This window comes from Mustela lutreola, chromosome 8 (genome assembly GCF_030435805.1).
Source record: "Mustela lutreola isolate mMusLut2 chromosome 8, mMusLut2.pri, whole genome shotgun sequence".
NCBI lineage: Eukaryota > Metazoa > Chordata > Mammalia > Carnivora > Mustelidae > Mustela > Mustela lutreola.
Window position 1 is genome coordinate 48585267 of NC_081297.1, and position 16501 is coordinate 48601767.

At 46.9% G+C, this 16501-nt stretch overlaps 1 protein-coding gene across 6 annotated transcripts in view; it reads left to right on the forward strand.

Moving 5' to 3' along the window:
- Positions 1–16501, forward strand: part of COPS7A (COP9 signalosome subunit 7A) — a 26795-nt gene continuing 10294 nt past the window's right edge. For 2 of the 6 annotated variants that reach the window (XR_009356604.1, XM_059184649.1), the window contains exons 1-8: positions 6–165; positions 617–821; positions 2532–2607; positions 2839–2927; positions 5252–5454; positions 6123–6228; positions 6400–6551; positions 15172–15253. Coding sequence is in view for 5 of the 6 variants with exons in the window: in XM_059184649.1 (XP_059040632.1) it covers positions 660–821; positions 2532–2607; positions 2839–2927; positions 5252–5454; positions 6123–6228; positions 6400–6551; positions 15172–15253 (870 nt within the window). In the remaining variant the exon portion in view is untranslated. Of the gene's footprint in view, positions 252–616; positions 822–2531; positions 2608–2838; positions 2928–5251; positions 5455–6122; positions 6229–6399; positions 6552–6719; positions 7618–15171; positions 15254–15336; positions 15367–16501 lie in introns of those variants that run through there. The other 4 variants (XM_059184652.1, XM_059184651.1, XM_059184650.1 and 1 more) reach the window with 4 other exon arrangements.

Genomic DNA, 16501 nt, shown 5'->3' on the forward strand with positions numbered 1-16501 from the left:
AAGTACGACGCGGAAGCCAGCCATAGAGTTTAGTGGCCAGAGCGACTCTGCAGGGAGGTGGCAGGAAAGGCTCGGAACTGCTGCCGGAGGTGACGGAGCTCCGGCCCCGCCCGGTGTGCTGGAAGACGAAGCTTCTAGGTAGCGGCCCGCAGAGTCTGACCCAGAGTACGACGGGGCAGTAGCCGTGAGCCCACGGTCCCTGGGCGGCCTCTTTAAGGGAGGGGGCGGAGCCACGTGGAAGGAGCTTGCGGGTGAGGTCACGTGATTGAGGGCACTTGCGGGGCACCGTGGAAATTTGAGGGAGCGTTGTCGGGGTGGACACCATGTGATACCCCTTACCCCACTACATCCTGTGCCTTGGGGTTCAATGGGGTGCACGTGGTGGGACTTGGGATCAGGCCCGAGTTTGGGGGAGGGGCGTGGCAACCCTGTCTCAGCCAGGCTTCCATCAAAGTGGCCGATTTTAGGATTTTTAGATCCAAGTTTTAGACTGCTCCATCTCTCATCCCTCATTTGCAGAAGTGACTCAGTGTCTCTGCAGTCCAGCCCCGGCTACTGTGCTTCCAGCCCTCCCAGTGTTCAGGGGCCTCCAACTTCACATTCTCTTTCCTTGCAGCTCCAGATATCCTGAGCCCAGGTCCCCCCAGCTCAGTGCAGCCATGAGTGCCGAGGTGAAGGTGACAGGGCAGAACCAGGAACAATTTCTGCTCCTGGCCAAGTCGGCCAAGGGGGCAGCGCTGGCCACACTCATCCACCAGGTGCTGGAGGCTCCTGGTGTCTACGTGTTTGGGGAACTGCTGGATATGCCTAATGTTAGAGAGGTGTGTTCCTGGCCTGGAAAGCCCACAGGGAAGCTTGGGGCTAAGATTGAACTTGAGAATGGGTGGGCAGGGCTCATTTGCAACTCCATAACCATTCAGTTGAACAAGAATATGATGATGATTAATTAGCAGCTGGCAAAAATAAGTAGGCAAGTAAACCTCTTACTTTCCTTTGATGATGATGAATCTGTAAAACCCACTATTTTTCATTTTTAAGCAAAAGAGCACGTGATTCAGAAAAGGAAACCTGATTCCAGCCTGTCTCCGCCCACTTAGTAGCTCTCAATAAGACCATGTCCCCTTGATCAGGTCATTTTTCCTTTAGGACCTCTATTTCTCTGTTTTCCCTTTAACATTGGAGCTGATACTGCCCTTCACTGTCAGTTACAGAAATCAGGACAGATTATGGGAAGTTTAAAGTCCAGTACAAATGAAAGGCAATAAACATGAAATTGGCATACTCTCCTTTCCCACTTTGTACCCTTTGTTAATTCCCTTAAGTTAGAAATGCGTCTAGAAGTATTAGAAGGTCTTTTCCCTGGAAGACATGTGGCAAGATGCAAGGAACACAGCAGAGAGAACTGTTCACATAGAAGTGGCAGAGTAAACAATTTAACATTTAGAGTGGGTGGGTCACCAAGATGTATGACCTCACCCCATGTCCTGAGATGCTAGGGCATTGGTATGTAGGCAGACTATATTAGGTTTTTGAGGGCCAATGATTGACTGAGTTGATGGATTTTGCCTTTGGGGATCACTCGGGTATATGGAGAATACTCTAGCTGCCTTCTTTCCCTGATTTCCTCTGCAGTGGAACTAAAGAGGGTCCATTAAGGTGAACAAAAAGAAGCATTTATTGGGTGCTTGTTTATCTCTCTGCTAGTCACCTGGGAATTCCAAAAAAGTACAAGACACAGTGCCTATTACCCTTCTAAAACTTATATTCCAGTTGCAGAGATAAGATGAATGGATATGGACATGTTAAATAACTTATTTAGTAAGTATTTATTGAGAGCTGAATACATGCCTAGTTCTGCTAGACATAGGTGGGTGGGATACCAGGGCCTGGGTCTGTCATCTTATTGGAAAAAAAGATATTCTTGGGTAATAACCTAAGGGTTTGATCGATTAAATGCCAGAATGAGTGATCAGTGATAGGAGGTGAGTGAGTGAGCTGGCCTGGATGATGAAGCCGCTTGGGTGCTAGAAGTCTGACACAGAGGCCACAAATTCCAGCGCCTGCTGAGGCCGCGCAGCTGTCAGAGATGAATGAGGCTAACACAGGAGTCTTTGGTGACTTGGCAAGAACAGCAGACTGCCTGATGATATGCAGATTCAGAAATCCTAAACACACTCAAAGGACCAAAATACAATTTGCAATGTCTGGGTGTGCACGTGCCCACACACACTACTGAACACTCTGAATGTGTTCAATTCTGAATTTAGGGTAAGAATGAAGACATATGGAGGAAGAGGGTATGGTGGATTTCTGGGGGAAGGGGGGTGGGGTAGTGCAAATAAGGGCCTAGAGGTGGAAATGAGGCCTTCCAATGGCAAGAGTGATCAGAGAGGCAGAGAAGTCCTTTTGGTGAGCTGGAAGAGCCCGTGGGAGAGGGGAAAGATAGGGCCAGAAAGTGGAATTCAAAAGAAGTGAGGCTGGGAAACTGGAGAGAGGCCCATCCTGTCACCTCTTCCTTCATGTTCCTGCAGCTGGCTGAGAGTGACTTCGCTTCCACATTCCGGCTGCTCACAGTGTTTGCTTACGGGACATATGCTGATTACTTAGGTAACCTAAGAGGGCTGGAGCTCTGGAGTAGTGGAGGTGGGAGAAGGGCAATTTTTGGAAGGACTAGAAGGAATTCCTGGGAAACCTTTCTACGGTACACAGGGTCAGAGTTAAGACTTGAATTGGCATGGAAAACTGGGGGAAAAAAAAAGATGAAGAAGCAAGGGAAGGAGGCTAGGGCTTCCCACAAAAGTGTAATCAGGATTTCTTATACTTGTCTTTTCTTCCTAGCTGAAGCCCGGAATCTTCCCCCGCTCACAGAGGCTCAGAAGAATAAGCTTCGGCACCTATCAGTTGTCACCCTGGCTGCCAAAGTCAAGGTGAGTGACTGTCTCTCTCCATATACCACCCCCACCCCAAGCCAACCGGGTTCTGAACCGAAGCGGAATGTCCCTTCGAAGGGCCTGTCTGAAGGGAATTTGCTCTCAGACAGCCTTTGCCCACACTGTCGCTCTTCTGCCTTCCCTAAACCCCACGTCCCTCCAAGGTCTGTATCTGAGCTCCACTTCCTGCAGCAGCCTTTTGGGCTGAATAGTATTTTCTTTGCTTTCTGTTTTGTTTTTGTTTTTCATTCAACATTTTTTTTTTTTTTTTTAAGATTTTTATTTATTTATTTGACAGAGAGAGAGAGAGATCACAAGCAGGCAGAGAGAGAGAGAAGGAAGCAGGCTCCCTACTGAGCAGAGAGCCCGATGCGGGGCTCGATCCCACGACCCTGAGATCATGACCTGAGCTGAAGGCAGCGCAGCTTAACCCACTGAGCCACCCAGGCGCCCCTCATTCAACATTTTTTGCATTTTGGGTCAAAATAGCAACCAGAGTGCCATTCGCTTGTTAATGCGATCACCTTCCTTCTCACTATAGGAAGTCCCACACAGGAGTGCCCGAGTGGCTCAGTCAGTTAAACGTCTGCCTTCGGCTTAGGTCGTGGTCCTGGGATCAAGCCCCAATCGGGGCTCCCTGCTCAGTGTGGAGTCTGCTTCTCCCTCTCCCTCTCCACACCGCCCCCTGAGCTGTGCTCACTCACAGTAGCGTGTGCAGGCGCTCTCTCTCTCTCTCAATTAAATAGATAGAAATCTCAAAAAGGCAAAAACCAAAAAACAAAAATAAAAACAAAGAAAGTTCCACACAAACGGCCTCAGCTTTCAGATGTGGGGACAAGGCTCTCTCTTCTGGTGAAGTGCCAGGCTTCTGTTTGCCAGTCAGAAGTGCATAACCCAGACATATCTCTCTAGTTTCAGTTGGGTTCACTTTCTTATTAAATATCCCTCTCCCACCCACCTACATATTCTCAGCTGTTCCTTGACTTTCCTGTGGTCCCCATGATTTGACCTAAACCAGGCTCTCTGGCCTGAGGTGCCTCTGTGGAAGGAAGTGGGGTATGAACGGTTAAGTAACCCAGACCCCACCCCCACCCCGTGCTCTTGTTACATCAGGCTTATCTGGACCAGGGTCTGTGCTGTCCTGAGCTGTGGCCAGAGAACTGATGCCCAGGCAGATGTCACTTTCTTCCTCTGTAGGGTGGGAGGTGAAGGGTGGTAGGGGAACGTAAATCTTTTTTTTTTTTTTTTTAAAGATTTTATTTATTTATTTGACAGAGAGAGATCACAAGGAGGCAGAGAGGCAGGCAGAGAGAGAGAGGAGGAAGCAGGCTCCCTGCTGAGCAGAGAGCCTGGTGCGGGACTCGATCTCAAGACCCTGAGATCATGACCTGAGCTAAAGGCAGCGGGTTAACCCACTGAGCCACCCAGGTGCCCCGAGGGGAATGTAAATCTTAAACGTCGTGCTTCTCAGGAGGTTATTTCTCAGGGGATGGTACTTTAACTTAATTTGCCTTAGGCCCAGCCTTTTAGAGGAATTTTTTTAAAAAATTAATACTATTTTTTAAGATTTTATTGATTTATTTGACAGAGAGAAATACAGTGAGAGAGGGAACATAAGCAGGGGGAGTGGGAGAGGGAGAAGCAGGCTTCCCACCATGCTGGGAACCGGATGGTGAGGCCTGATCCCAGGACTCTGGGATCATGACCTGAGCCCAAGGCAGAAGCTTAATGAGTGAGCCACGCAGGTGCCCCTAGAGGAAATCCTTTAGGAGTAGGAGTGGAGGGTGCCCGGGTGGTTCAGTCCTTAAGCTCCTGCCTTTGGCTCAGGTCATGATCCCAGGGTCCTGGGATCAGGCCCCACAATCGGGTTCCAGGCACGGTGGGAAGCCTACTTCTCCCTCTCCCACTCCCCTGCTTATGTACTCTCTCTTGCTGTGTCAATCTCTCTCTCTGTGTCAAATAAATAAAATCTTTATTTTATTTTTTAAAAGATTTTATTATTTATTTGACAGAGAGAGATCACAAGTAGGCAGAGTGGCAGGCAGAGAGAGAGGGGAAACAGGCTCCCCACCAAGCAGACAGCCTGATGTGGGGCTTGATCCCAGGACCCTGAGATCATGACCTGACCTGAAGGCAGAGGTCCAACCCACTGGGCCACCCAGGTGCCCCTAAATAAAATGTTTAAAAGAAAAAAAAGGAATAGGAATGGAGCGTAGGCAGGGGAGCTGGGGTGGGGGTGGGGGGGATGGAGGGAAGACTCTTGGAAGCCCTTCTCTGCTGGAGAGCCTCACAAATCCCAGCCCAACCTCCCTGCGCCCCAGTGTATCCCATATGCAGTGTTGCTGGAGGCCCTCGCCCTGCGTAACGTGCGGCAGCTGGAAGACCTTGTCATCGAGGCAGTGTATGCCGACGTGCTCCGCGGCTCCCTGGACCAGCGCAACCAGCGACTGGAGGTTGACTACAGCATTGGGCGGGACATCCAGCGCCAGGATCTTAGTGCCATTGCTCGAACCCTACAGGAGTGGTGAGACCCCTGTCCTGGCCCTGTTCCTTCTCATCTCCCTCCGGGAAAGGGGGAGGTGCTTTGCGGGGGTGGGGAGGGCTGGGCTGGGCTGCAAAGGTAGAGTCCCAGAGGATGAAGGGAGAGGTGCTCATTCCTACAGAAGCTTCTGAGGGCAGAAGGGAGCAGAGGAGGGCCTGCGGGGCAAGAGGCTGGAAGCAGTGTCCTTGGCATAGTCATTGTGGGGAGCAGGGAGCAGTACTCTTGAGGGGCTCCTCAGTGGGGTGTTGGATCCTCACTTGTCTTAAGCTAGATTCATCCCATCGGTCTGTAAGCAGCATGTCTTAGGCCCTGGGTCTCTTCCGCTTCCGTGTTTCTCTTTGTCTTCTTGTCTAACTTCAATACACCTTTTTTTTCCTTCTCTCCAGCATCTACCCAGTGTTGTTTTCCGTTCCTCCCCTCACATGTGCATTATTCCAGGCACTTCCCATACCTGTCTTAGGGTGCCCCCCCCCGCACCCCCCAGGTATCTTTGTGGCTCTTGGGACTATTGTTGCACATGGTTTCCAGGTGCTCTGGCGAAGGTCCCTAACTCAGACAAGGTGTTTGCATGCAGGGTGTTCTGAATCTGTCTGTCGTGAGTGTGCGATCCCAGCCTTCTGCTGACGCATCTCCACTCCTGATCCTCGCAGGTGTGTGGGCTGTGAGGTCGTGCTGTCAGGCATCGAGGAGCAGGTGAGCCGCGCCAACCAGCACAAGGAGCAGCAGCTGGGCCTGAAGCAGCAGATCGAGAGTGAGGTGAGTGGGCGAGGCATCAGGACGGACCCGAGCTTCCAAGCTCACGCAGCTGGGGCCAGTTGTCCCATGTGGAGGGGTCAGGACCGTGGCTGTAGCAAACAGACAAGGTCGACAGGGCCTGTCGGATTCTGGGACTTCCCTTATTGTCCCCCATTTCTTTCATCCGGGTAGGTGGCCAACCTTAAAAAAACCATTAAAGTTACAACAGCAGCAGCTGCCGCAGCTACATCTCAGGACCCTGAGCAGCACCTGACTGAGCTGAGGGAACCCGCCCCTGGCACCAACCAGCGCCAGCCCAGCAAGAAAGCCTCAAAGGGCAAGGGGTGAGCCAATGTGGCAGGAACTGCTTGCTTCCGGGGTGTCCTGCTTTTACATCAGAGACCCGGGTGTCCTCACCCCCTTTAGTCATTTGCATGGGAATAGACCTGGGGGGAGGCCGCAGGGGTGAGGGGAATTCCCTGCAGCCTCTCTCTCTCTCTTCCCCTTGCCAGACTCCGAGGGAGCGCCAAGATTTGGTCCAAGTCGAACTGAAGGAACTGTCGTTTCTTCTCTGGGGATGCGGGGTCCTAGCTGCCTGCCTGTCCTTTAGGAGTCCTCGGCCTCCCTGTGCTCCTGGCCAGCTGATAATCCTAGGTTCATGACCCTTAACCTCCCTCTTCTCTCCCTGACCCCCAAGCATAGATCACACCTTCTCTAGGGAGGAGGCAAGTACAAGTCGTGTTTTTATTGGTACTTTTGCTTTATGTGACTTTATTATGTGTCCCATTGTCTCCCTCCCCCTCCCTGCCATGCTCTCTCCCTGTTTCTTTAAAATAGGGGTCGGGGGGCAGCATCTATCCCTGTTTGTTATCTGTCATGGAGTAGGTGGGGCTGCTACTTCTCCAGCATAACCCACACGTGTTTCTTCTTGCACCGCCCCATCCTCGCATGCCTAATCCCCGGTTTGTACTCCTTACCGCCCCCCGCCTGTCTGGGCAGCATCTGAAGAGCCATAGGGCTTCTGCCTTTATTCCCACCCGGGGAATCCTGGGAGCCAGTCTGCCATTCTCGGAGTCACTGGACACTTTCATCCTAGAATCCTGTCACACTATAGTTGTTTCCTTTCCTCTCTTCTCCCCTTGGGTCCTGGGAATGCTGCTGCTTCAATGACCCCAGAGCCAAAGAAGGGCACCCATCTCTTGAAATGTTGAGAGATGGCTCTTTCTTAGCCCTGGCTATCTTGGAAAGCCTGATGGCAATCCTGGAAGGATTTATACTTCCTTTTGTGGTTTGGTGGGAAAGGGAAGGGGATATAGATTGTATTTAAAAAAAAAAAAAAAAAGTATATATATACATATATCTATATATAACATGGAACAGAAATAAATCTATGAGAAATCTATCTACAAACATGCCCGGAAATGGGTATCTTCTGTCTTTGATATGTGCAGATGGGAAGAAGGCTCATTGTCCATCCACTCTAAAGCAAAGTGCTGGAAAGAGAAGAGAACCAGGTACTAGGTGCCGGGTCCTGGCCTAGGAGCCAGGAGACCTAAATCTTGAGTCGTGTGACTTGGGACAGATTGCTCAGTATTCCATCACTCACTCAGAAGCAGCGGATGCTTGCTGGCACCAACACGTGCAAGGCACTAGACGTGCAAAATGGCCATCGCTGGCCCTCCTCTCGGAGCTGGGCTGCAGCCTGTTACCTTCCTTCCTGCAGAATTATAAGGGAGAAGAGTTGATAATAACCTTCAGGTTTTGCATCAGAACCACACAGGACTCAGATCTGCAGGAAGCAGCAGCAGGCTCCCGTCTACCGTCCAAGGCAGAGCTTCCTGTCCTGGGACTATTGGTCTCCTTGGTCTAGTGCACTGCTGTGCACTCTTTTTAGAATTGTGAAGCTCGGGGCGCCTGGGTGGTTCAGTGGGTTAAGCCTCTGCCTTCGGCTCAGGTCATGATCTCAGGGTCCTGGGATCGAGTCCCTCATCGGGCTCTCTGCTCAGCAGGGAGCCTGCTTCCCTCTCTCTCTCTCTCTCTCTCTCTCTGCCTGCCTCTCTGCCTACTTGTGATCTCTCTCTGTGTGTCAAATAAATAAATAAAGAGCAAAAATTTGTGAGGGGAAAAAAAAGAATTGTGAAGCTCTAATGTGAGGGACAGTTGGCCGCCCCCCGACCCCCACATGCACATGAAGCAGTTGCCTCCTGAGGGTCCCAATGTTGACTGAGCTGCTCTCCAGAGATTGTGTTTTTCTCTAGGTGGACATCTAGCACAGACCACTCTGTGGGCGCTAAAGGTTTCAGTCACAGATCTAGAAAGTGGGGTGGGATCCTGAGGTTTTGATTAAAAGTGGGCTGGGCGAGTGTCTTGTTTGGAGGGGGCTGTGCAGGCTTGCTGGGCCAACTGGGAGTTGACACTTCTGGCTTCTTGGTTTGGCTTTGCCCTCGACGAACTTGTTGAGCCTGCTTTGTCTTGGTTCTCAGTCTCTACCTCTGCAATAATCCTTCTTCCTCCTATACCTTTTAATGTGTAGAAGTTGCTAATTCCTGGCACTTTGAACCTGTCCCCCCCACTTCCTTCCCCAACTTTTCACTTGAATTTAGTATCTTGTTTTCTTGGAAGCTAGTTCCAGCGAGTGGCTCCGTAACTTCTCTCAGCTCTCTAGTTCCTGCTTTCAGTGGATGGCTCCAGAGTCTAAGTGTGGGCTGAGCTGGGACTGCCTGGCCTAACACCCAAAGCAGGAGAGGGACCGTTCACATGGCCCCAAGGACATGCAAAGTCAGACTGTCTTTGACTTAGAGGGACGGGGTCTTGGCTACCAAGGCATGAAGAAGGGGGAGCAGATTATTTTGGGGCTCAATTTTTTTTGACCATGAAACTTGGTTCAGGATTTAGAGATTCCATGTACAACCAAGCTCAGGGCGCCAGAATATTTCCAACCAAGAATCTTAACCACCATGGGCACACTCTCACACACTGATCCCCTAGGGTACAGCAGTCTTAAGTGGTCTTATGGCTGGATCAATGTGGGAAGAGGAAGAGGAAGAAGACTTTCCTTTATGAGAATTCAGATTTCATGCTCATGAAACTGGTGACACTTAAAAGACTATGCCAAAGTGTTTGAAGCTAAAATCAATGACTGGACTGGTGTAAGTCTTCATGCACAACAAGAGCAAAGACAATGTCTACAGTCAGTATTCATGAAATCCCATTGAAGAGAGTTTGGGAATTCTCTGTTTAGATGCGTTTTCCAACAAGAATGAATAGAAGGGAGCTTTGGGCAGTCCAGGCAATGTATTAGTTATCCAATATGGTATAACAAATTACCCTAAAATTTAGTGGCTTAAAAATACACATTTGGGGTGCCTGGGTTGTTCAGGCCTTCCACTCAGGTCATGATCTCAGGGTCCTGGGATCGAGCCCCGCATCGGGTTCTCTGCCCAGCAGGGAGCCTGCTTCCTCCTCAGTCTTTGCCTGACTCTCTGCCTACTTGTAATTTCTGTCAAATAAATAAATAAAATCTTTAAAAATAATTTATAAAAAAATAACACACATTTACTATCTCATTTTCTGTGGTTCAGGAATGTGGGCACACTGTTTTCTGCCTCAGGGTCTCTCACAAGGCTGCAATCAAAGAGTTAGCTGGAGCCATGTCATCTCAAGGTTCCAAGGGGAAGGATCTTCCATCCACACCCAGTGTGTCAGCAGGATTCACTAACTCATAGGTGGCTGGACTGAGGAACTTGTTTCTGGGCTGGCTGTTGGTCAGAGGTAGCCCAGGTAGCCCTCTCTATCAGAGTGAGAACCAGAGACACCACATCCGGAAAGCAGAATCAGTCTTGTAACCTAATCGTGGAAGAGGTATCTCATCACTCTTAACGAGGCACCAGGTCCAGCGTAGTGACTGCCAGAAGGCAGGGATCATTGGAAGCCATATTGGAAGTTGCCTACTACAGACACTATTTCTGTGGGCCACCAGCATCAGAAACATCAGGGGAGCTTTTGAAAATGCATATTCCTGGATCCTGCTTGCACCCCAGTTCCTACTGAGTTAGAATCTCCAGGATGTGGATCAGAAATATGCTTTCACTGTCCTCATTGACTCAGCTCTGAGCTGAGAAGTCCCATTTATATAAGCAGACTTGCCCAGATTAGTGCCAAATTGGATCAGCTGAGATCAGGCTTCTATTGTAGGGGCCTTGGACAGGTATGGAGACGCAGGGTCACCATCTGGAAGAGAAGGATGTGCAAAGGTGAAACTTTGAGTACAGGACAAGAGAGAATTTGTCCTTTGAGGTTCTTAAATATATGGTTAAGTAATTAAAAGTGTGATAAGTGCTGAGAAGTATAGGGTGACATGAAAGCATTTAGCATTAGGATCTACATCTTACTTGGGGTCAGGAATGCCTTCTTTGAGCCTTCTACTTTCAAGTGAAAGTAGAAGCCCGAGTGGCAGTTGGCCTGACTAAGGAAAGGAGGATGAGCATTCTGGGTGGGAAGAACAGTGTTGAGGAACACCTGGCAACGTAATATAACCCCAATGTGTGTTATACCTCTTGGCATTGGAGTTCTGGGTGATTTTTGTCTTTGTGCCTGTTTCTGTTTTCCAATCTTTTTATGATTGTTTAAGACTAATATTAAGTGCTTCCTGCAGCCAAACATGATGCTAAGTGCTTTGCATATATAAACTCATTTAATCCAAGCAGCAGCCTTGTGAAGTTGATACCATTATTATCCTCCTCTAAAGATGACAGAAGAGGTACAGGGAGGTTATGTAACTTGCTCAGGACCACACAGATGATAAATGGAGTAGGCACAACTGGAGTAGGCACACACCTCCTCCATCACTCCCAGTGCTCCCAGACGGACTGCATGCGACAACTCTCTGAGATAGCAGAGAAGTAGATGGTAGCAGGGAGGAAGAAACCGGAATTTGAAGTTCTGTGAAACCAGTGATGAGTTTGCCAACACCCCCCGCCCCCGCCCACCCCATTACTGCCCAGAGTGGATTCAGAGGTGGCCCAAACCCAGCAATGTACATCAGGTCTGAACTAAAAGAGTTCCTCTTGGAGCCATCTACTTATTGCAAGTCTGAGAAGCCAGAAAGGGACTCCTAAGGGTCAGAGAGTAGGGGAATCTCCAGGTTTTTTTTCCTTCTCTCCCACTTCTAGCCCCGGGCAGCACCATGGTAGTGTAGCTATAGCTGCATAATGGGACACAGTGGCTGGGCAGGCACTGAAAGCTGAGGGAGGGGAATTCCTCTAGCACAGGCGCTGTGGTCTCCAGAGCGTTGAGGTAAATCGCTCTGCTTTTTTCTTTCTTTTCTGGATGCTTAGCCCAGACACAAAGTGGAAAATGCACAGCAGAGTAGAGAAACTAAAGCCACTCCCCCCCCCCCTTTTTTGGCCAGAGGATCAGGAAAGGAAGACCCGGAGAATCAAAGTATCAGGGAGATTAGAGAGAGGAGAGAAATCGAGAATCCCATAGAGTTGTGTGTAAATTCTTGGGCTCACCTCAAATCTGCACAAGCACGGACCCGACCTTAAACATTTTACCAAAGCTTTACGAATTAAGCTACAGGGTGGATCACTGTCCAGGCCTCACTGACCACTGGGTGGCACACATCCGGGACTGATGTGGATAGCCCCACAAACTGAAAATTAAACTGACCTTGGAACCACAATGCAAAGAAGACAGGTTGCTGCAGGAACAAAACCTCATCAATCACCTGCTAAAACAAACATTCCCGTTAGCATTTTAATAAGATCCAGAGTCTCCACCGATATTCAAAATATCCAGGATACAATCTAAAATTACCCAGCTGATACAAAAAAAACTTTCTAGGGAAAAGACAAGCACCCCCAACATGACAAATGTTGGAATTTAAAGCAAAGACTTCAAAGCAGTTAGTATAAACATACTGGAAGAAGAAAGGGAGAATGCTTTCAAAACAAATGGTAAGGTAGAAAGTATAAGCAAAGAAATAGAAGACCTAAGGAATAGTCAAATGGAAATTTTAGAACTGAAAAGTAGGAGGAAAATAAAATATTCACTGGATAGCAGACTGGAGACGACAGAGGAGTGACTTTGAAGATAGTCAATATTAATTATGCAATCTAAACAAATAAAAAAGACAAAAGAAAACAGGATCTCAGGAACCTGTGGAACAAGACCAAAAGATCTAACATTTGTGTCAACAGAGTCCCAGAAGGTGAGGAGAAAAAGTATGAAATAGAAAAATTACTGGAAGTAATCATGATTAAAATGGTCCCAAGTTTGGCGAAAGACATACACAGATTCAAGAAGCCTGGTGAAGAGAAAACAGAATATACTCAAGTCTGTAACTAGACATCATAATCAAGTTGCTGAAAATAAAGAACATAGAAAAATATCCACAGAACATCTAGAGAAGAACAACCGATTTCACATAAGAGAACAATGACTCAGATTACTGCAGATTCCTCATCAAAACTAGGAAACTGCAGGAACTAGAATCACACTTAAAGTGCTGAGAGAGGGAGACACCTGGGTGGCTCAGTTTTTTAAATGGCTGCCTTTGGCTCAGGTCCTGATCTCAGAGTTCTGGGATCAAGCCCCATATCTGGCTCCTGGCTCAGCAGGGAGTCTGCTTCTTCCTCCCACACTGCCTGCTGCTCTACCTGCTTGTACTCTCCCTCTCTGTTAAATGAATAAATAAAATCTTAAAAAATAATAACAAAGTGTTGGAAGAAAGGTGTCAATTCAAAATTCTGTACCCAATGGGGACGCCTGCATGGTTCAGCCAGTAGAGCATCTGCCTTCAACTTAGGTCATGATCTTGGAGTCCTAGGATCGAGCCCCGCGTCAAGCTCCCTGCCCAGCAGGGAGCTGCCCCTCCCCCTACTTGTGTGAGATCTTCTCTCAAGTAAATAAAATCTTAAAAAAAAAATTCTATGTCCAGTGAAAATGTCACTCAGAAGTTAATGTAAAATAAAGACATTCTTCTGTGAAGGAAAGTATAACAATTTGTCAGTAGCAGGACCACTCTAAATGAAAGGTTACAGGGATGCCTGGGTGGCTCAGTTGGATAAGTGCCCAACTCTTTTTAAAAAAAATATTGAATATTTATTTATTATTATTTTTAAAATTTTTTTCTTTGTTTATGAACATATAATGTATTATTAGCCCCAGGGGTATAGGTCTGTGAATCGCTAGGTTTACACACTTCACAGCACTCAGCATAGCACATACCCTCCCCAATGTCCATAACCCTACCACCCTCTCCCCACCCACCTCCTCTGGCCACCCTCAGTTTGTTTTGTGACATTAAGAATCTCTTATGGTTTGTCTCCCTCCCGATCTGATCTTGTTTCATTTATTCTTTTCCTACCCTCCAAACCCCCCACGTTGCATCTCCACTTCTTTATATCAGGGAGATCATATGATAGTTGTCTTTCTCCGATTGACTTATTTCGCTAAGCATAATACCCTCTAGTTCCATCCGCATGGTCGCAAAAGACATGATTTCATTTCTTTTGATGGCTGCATAGTATTCCATTGTATATATACACCTCCTCTTCTTTATCCATTCATCTGTTGATGTACATCTAGGTTCTTTCCATAGTTTGGCTATTGTGGACATTGCTGTTATGAACATTTGGGTATACGTGCCCTTTCGGATCACTATGTTCGTATCTTTAGGGTAAATACCCAGTAGTGCAATTGCTGGGTCGTAAGGTAGCTCTATTTTCAACTTTTTGAGGAACATCCATGCTGTTTTCCAGAGTGGTTGCACCACCTTGCATTCCCACCAAGAGTGTAGGAGGGTTCCCCTTTCTCCGCATCCTCGCCAGCATCTGTCATTTCCTGACTTGTTAATTTTAGCCATTCTGACTGGTGTGAGGTGGTATCTCATTGTGGTTTTGATTTGTATTTCCCTGATGTCGAGTGATGTGGAGCACTTTTTCATGTGTCTGTTAGCCATCTGGATGTCTTCTTTGCAGAAATGTCTGTTCATGTCCTCTGCCCATTTCTTGATTGGATTATTCTCTGGGTGTTGAGTTTGCTAAGCTCTTTATAGATTTTGGATACTAGCCCTTTATCTGATATGTCTTTTGCAAATACCTTCTCCCATTCTATCAGTTGTTTGGTTTTGTTAACTGTTTCCTTTGCTGTGCAAAAGCTTTTGATCGTGATGAAGTCCCAATAGTTCATTTTTGCCTTTGTTTCCCTTGCCTTTGGTGATGTTCCTAGGAAAAAGTTGCTGCGGCTGAGGTCGAATAGGTTGCTGCCTGTGTTCTCCTCAAGGATTTTGATGGGTTCCTTTCTCGCACTGAGGTCCTTCATCCATTTTGAGTCTATTTTCATGCATGGTGTAAGGAAATGGTCCAATTTCATTTTTCTGCATGTGGCTGTCCAATTTTACCAACATCATTTGTTGAAGAGGCTGTCTTTTCTCCATTGGACATTCTTTCCTGCTTTGGCAAAGATTAGTTGACCAGAGTTGAAGGTCTATTTCTGGGCTCTCTATTCTGTCCCATTGATCTATGTGTCTGTTTTTGTGCCAGTACCATACTGTCTTGATGATGACAGCTTTGTAATAGAGCTTAAAGTCCAGAATTGTGATGCCACCAACTTTGGCTTTCTTTTTCAATATTCCTTTGGCTATTTGAGGTCTTTTCTGGTTCCATATAAATTTTAGGATTATTTGTTTCATTTCTTTGAAAATAGTGGATGGGATTTTGATAGGGATTGAATTAAATGTGTAGATTGCTTTAGGTAGCATAGACATTTTCACAATATTTGTAAATGCCCAACTCTTGATTTTGGCTCAGGTCAAGATCTCAGGGTCAAGCGATGGGCCTGTATGTTGGGCTCCATGCTCAGCAGGGAGTCTGCTTCAGGATTCTCTGTCCATCTCCCTCTGTCCCTCTCTTTGCTTGCTCGCTCTCTCTCAAATAAATCAATTTTTTTTTTAAATAAAAGAAATGCTAAAGAAAGTTCATCAGACAGAAGAAAAATGGTGACTGAGGAAACAGGACATCAAGAAGGAAGAGAAACAGATCTGGTAAGTATAGATTGTTCTCTTGTTCTTTAAAATGTCTCTAACAATTGAAAGTAAAAGTGATAAAACTCTGATGGGGTTTTCAGCGTTTGCAGACTTAATACCTATGACAACTACAACACAAAGGAGAGACAATAAAGGGGCCTAAAGTGGTGGTAAAATCTGCATTTAACCTGACATAGTGAAGTACAGATTCTAAGTGGACTATGGTAAGTGTGGATCTTTTTTTTAAAGATTTTATTTATTTATTTGACAGACAGAGATCACAAGTAGGCAGAGAGGCAGGCAGAGAGTGAGAGAGAGGAGGAAGCAGGCTCCCCGCGGAGCAGAGAGCCCAATGTGGGGCTCGATCTCAGGACCCTGGGATCATGACCTGAGCCGAAGGCAGAGGCTTTAACCCACTGAGCCACCCAGGCGCCCTAAGTGTGGATTTTATAATCCCTGGAGGAAGGTTAGTAAGCCACACTCCACAGGCCAGAACCAGCACTACCTGTTTTTGTAAATAAAATTTTATTGGCACATCTAGTATAATACTGTCTAGCTCCATCCTTGTCATTGCAAATGGCCAGATTTAATTCTTTTTTATGGCTGAATAATATTCCATTGTGTATCCGTACCACATCTTCTTATCCATTCATCTATCGATGGACATGTGCACGGATTCCATAGTTCAGCTACTATAAATAATGCTGTTATCAATATATGGGTGCATGTATCCCTTTGAATTAGTGTTTTTGTTTTCTTGGGTAAATACCCAGTAGTGTGATTACTGGGTCATAGGGTAGCTCTATTTTTAACTGTTTGAGGAACCTGCATACTGTTTTCCACAGTGGCGGCACCAGTTTACATCACCAATTGAGTATTGCAACAGACATTGTATGACTTGCAAAGCCTAACATATTATCTGGCCCTTTATAGAAAAAGCTTGCCATTCCTGCCCCAGGGCTATCACTTAAAAAGAAAAAAAAAAAAAAAAAAAAAAAAAGATGGGGTGCCTGGGTGGCTCAGGTCATGATCCCAGTACTCTGGGATCCATCCCAACATAGGCTGCATACTTGGTGGGAAGCCTGATTTCTCTCCCAGTCCCATTGCCTCTGTTACTTTTCTTGCTGTGTCTTTCTCTGTCAAATAAATAAATACAATCTTTTTTAAAAAAGTAAAAAAAAAAAATTTAGTGAGAAAAAAAAAGGTAGAACACTTTCTATCTAATAATACTCAAATAGGGGCACCTGACTAGCTTCTTGGTTAAGT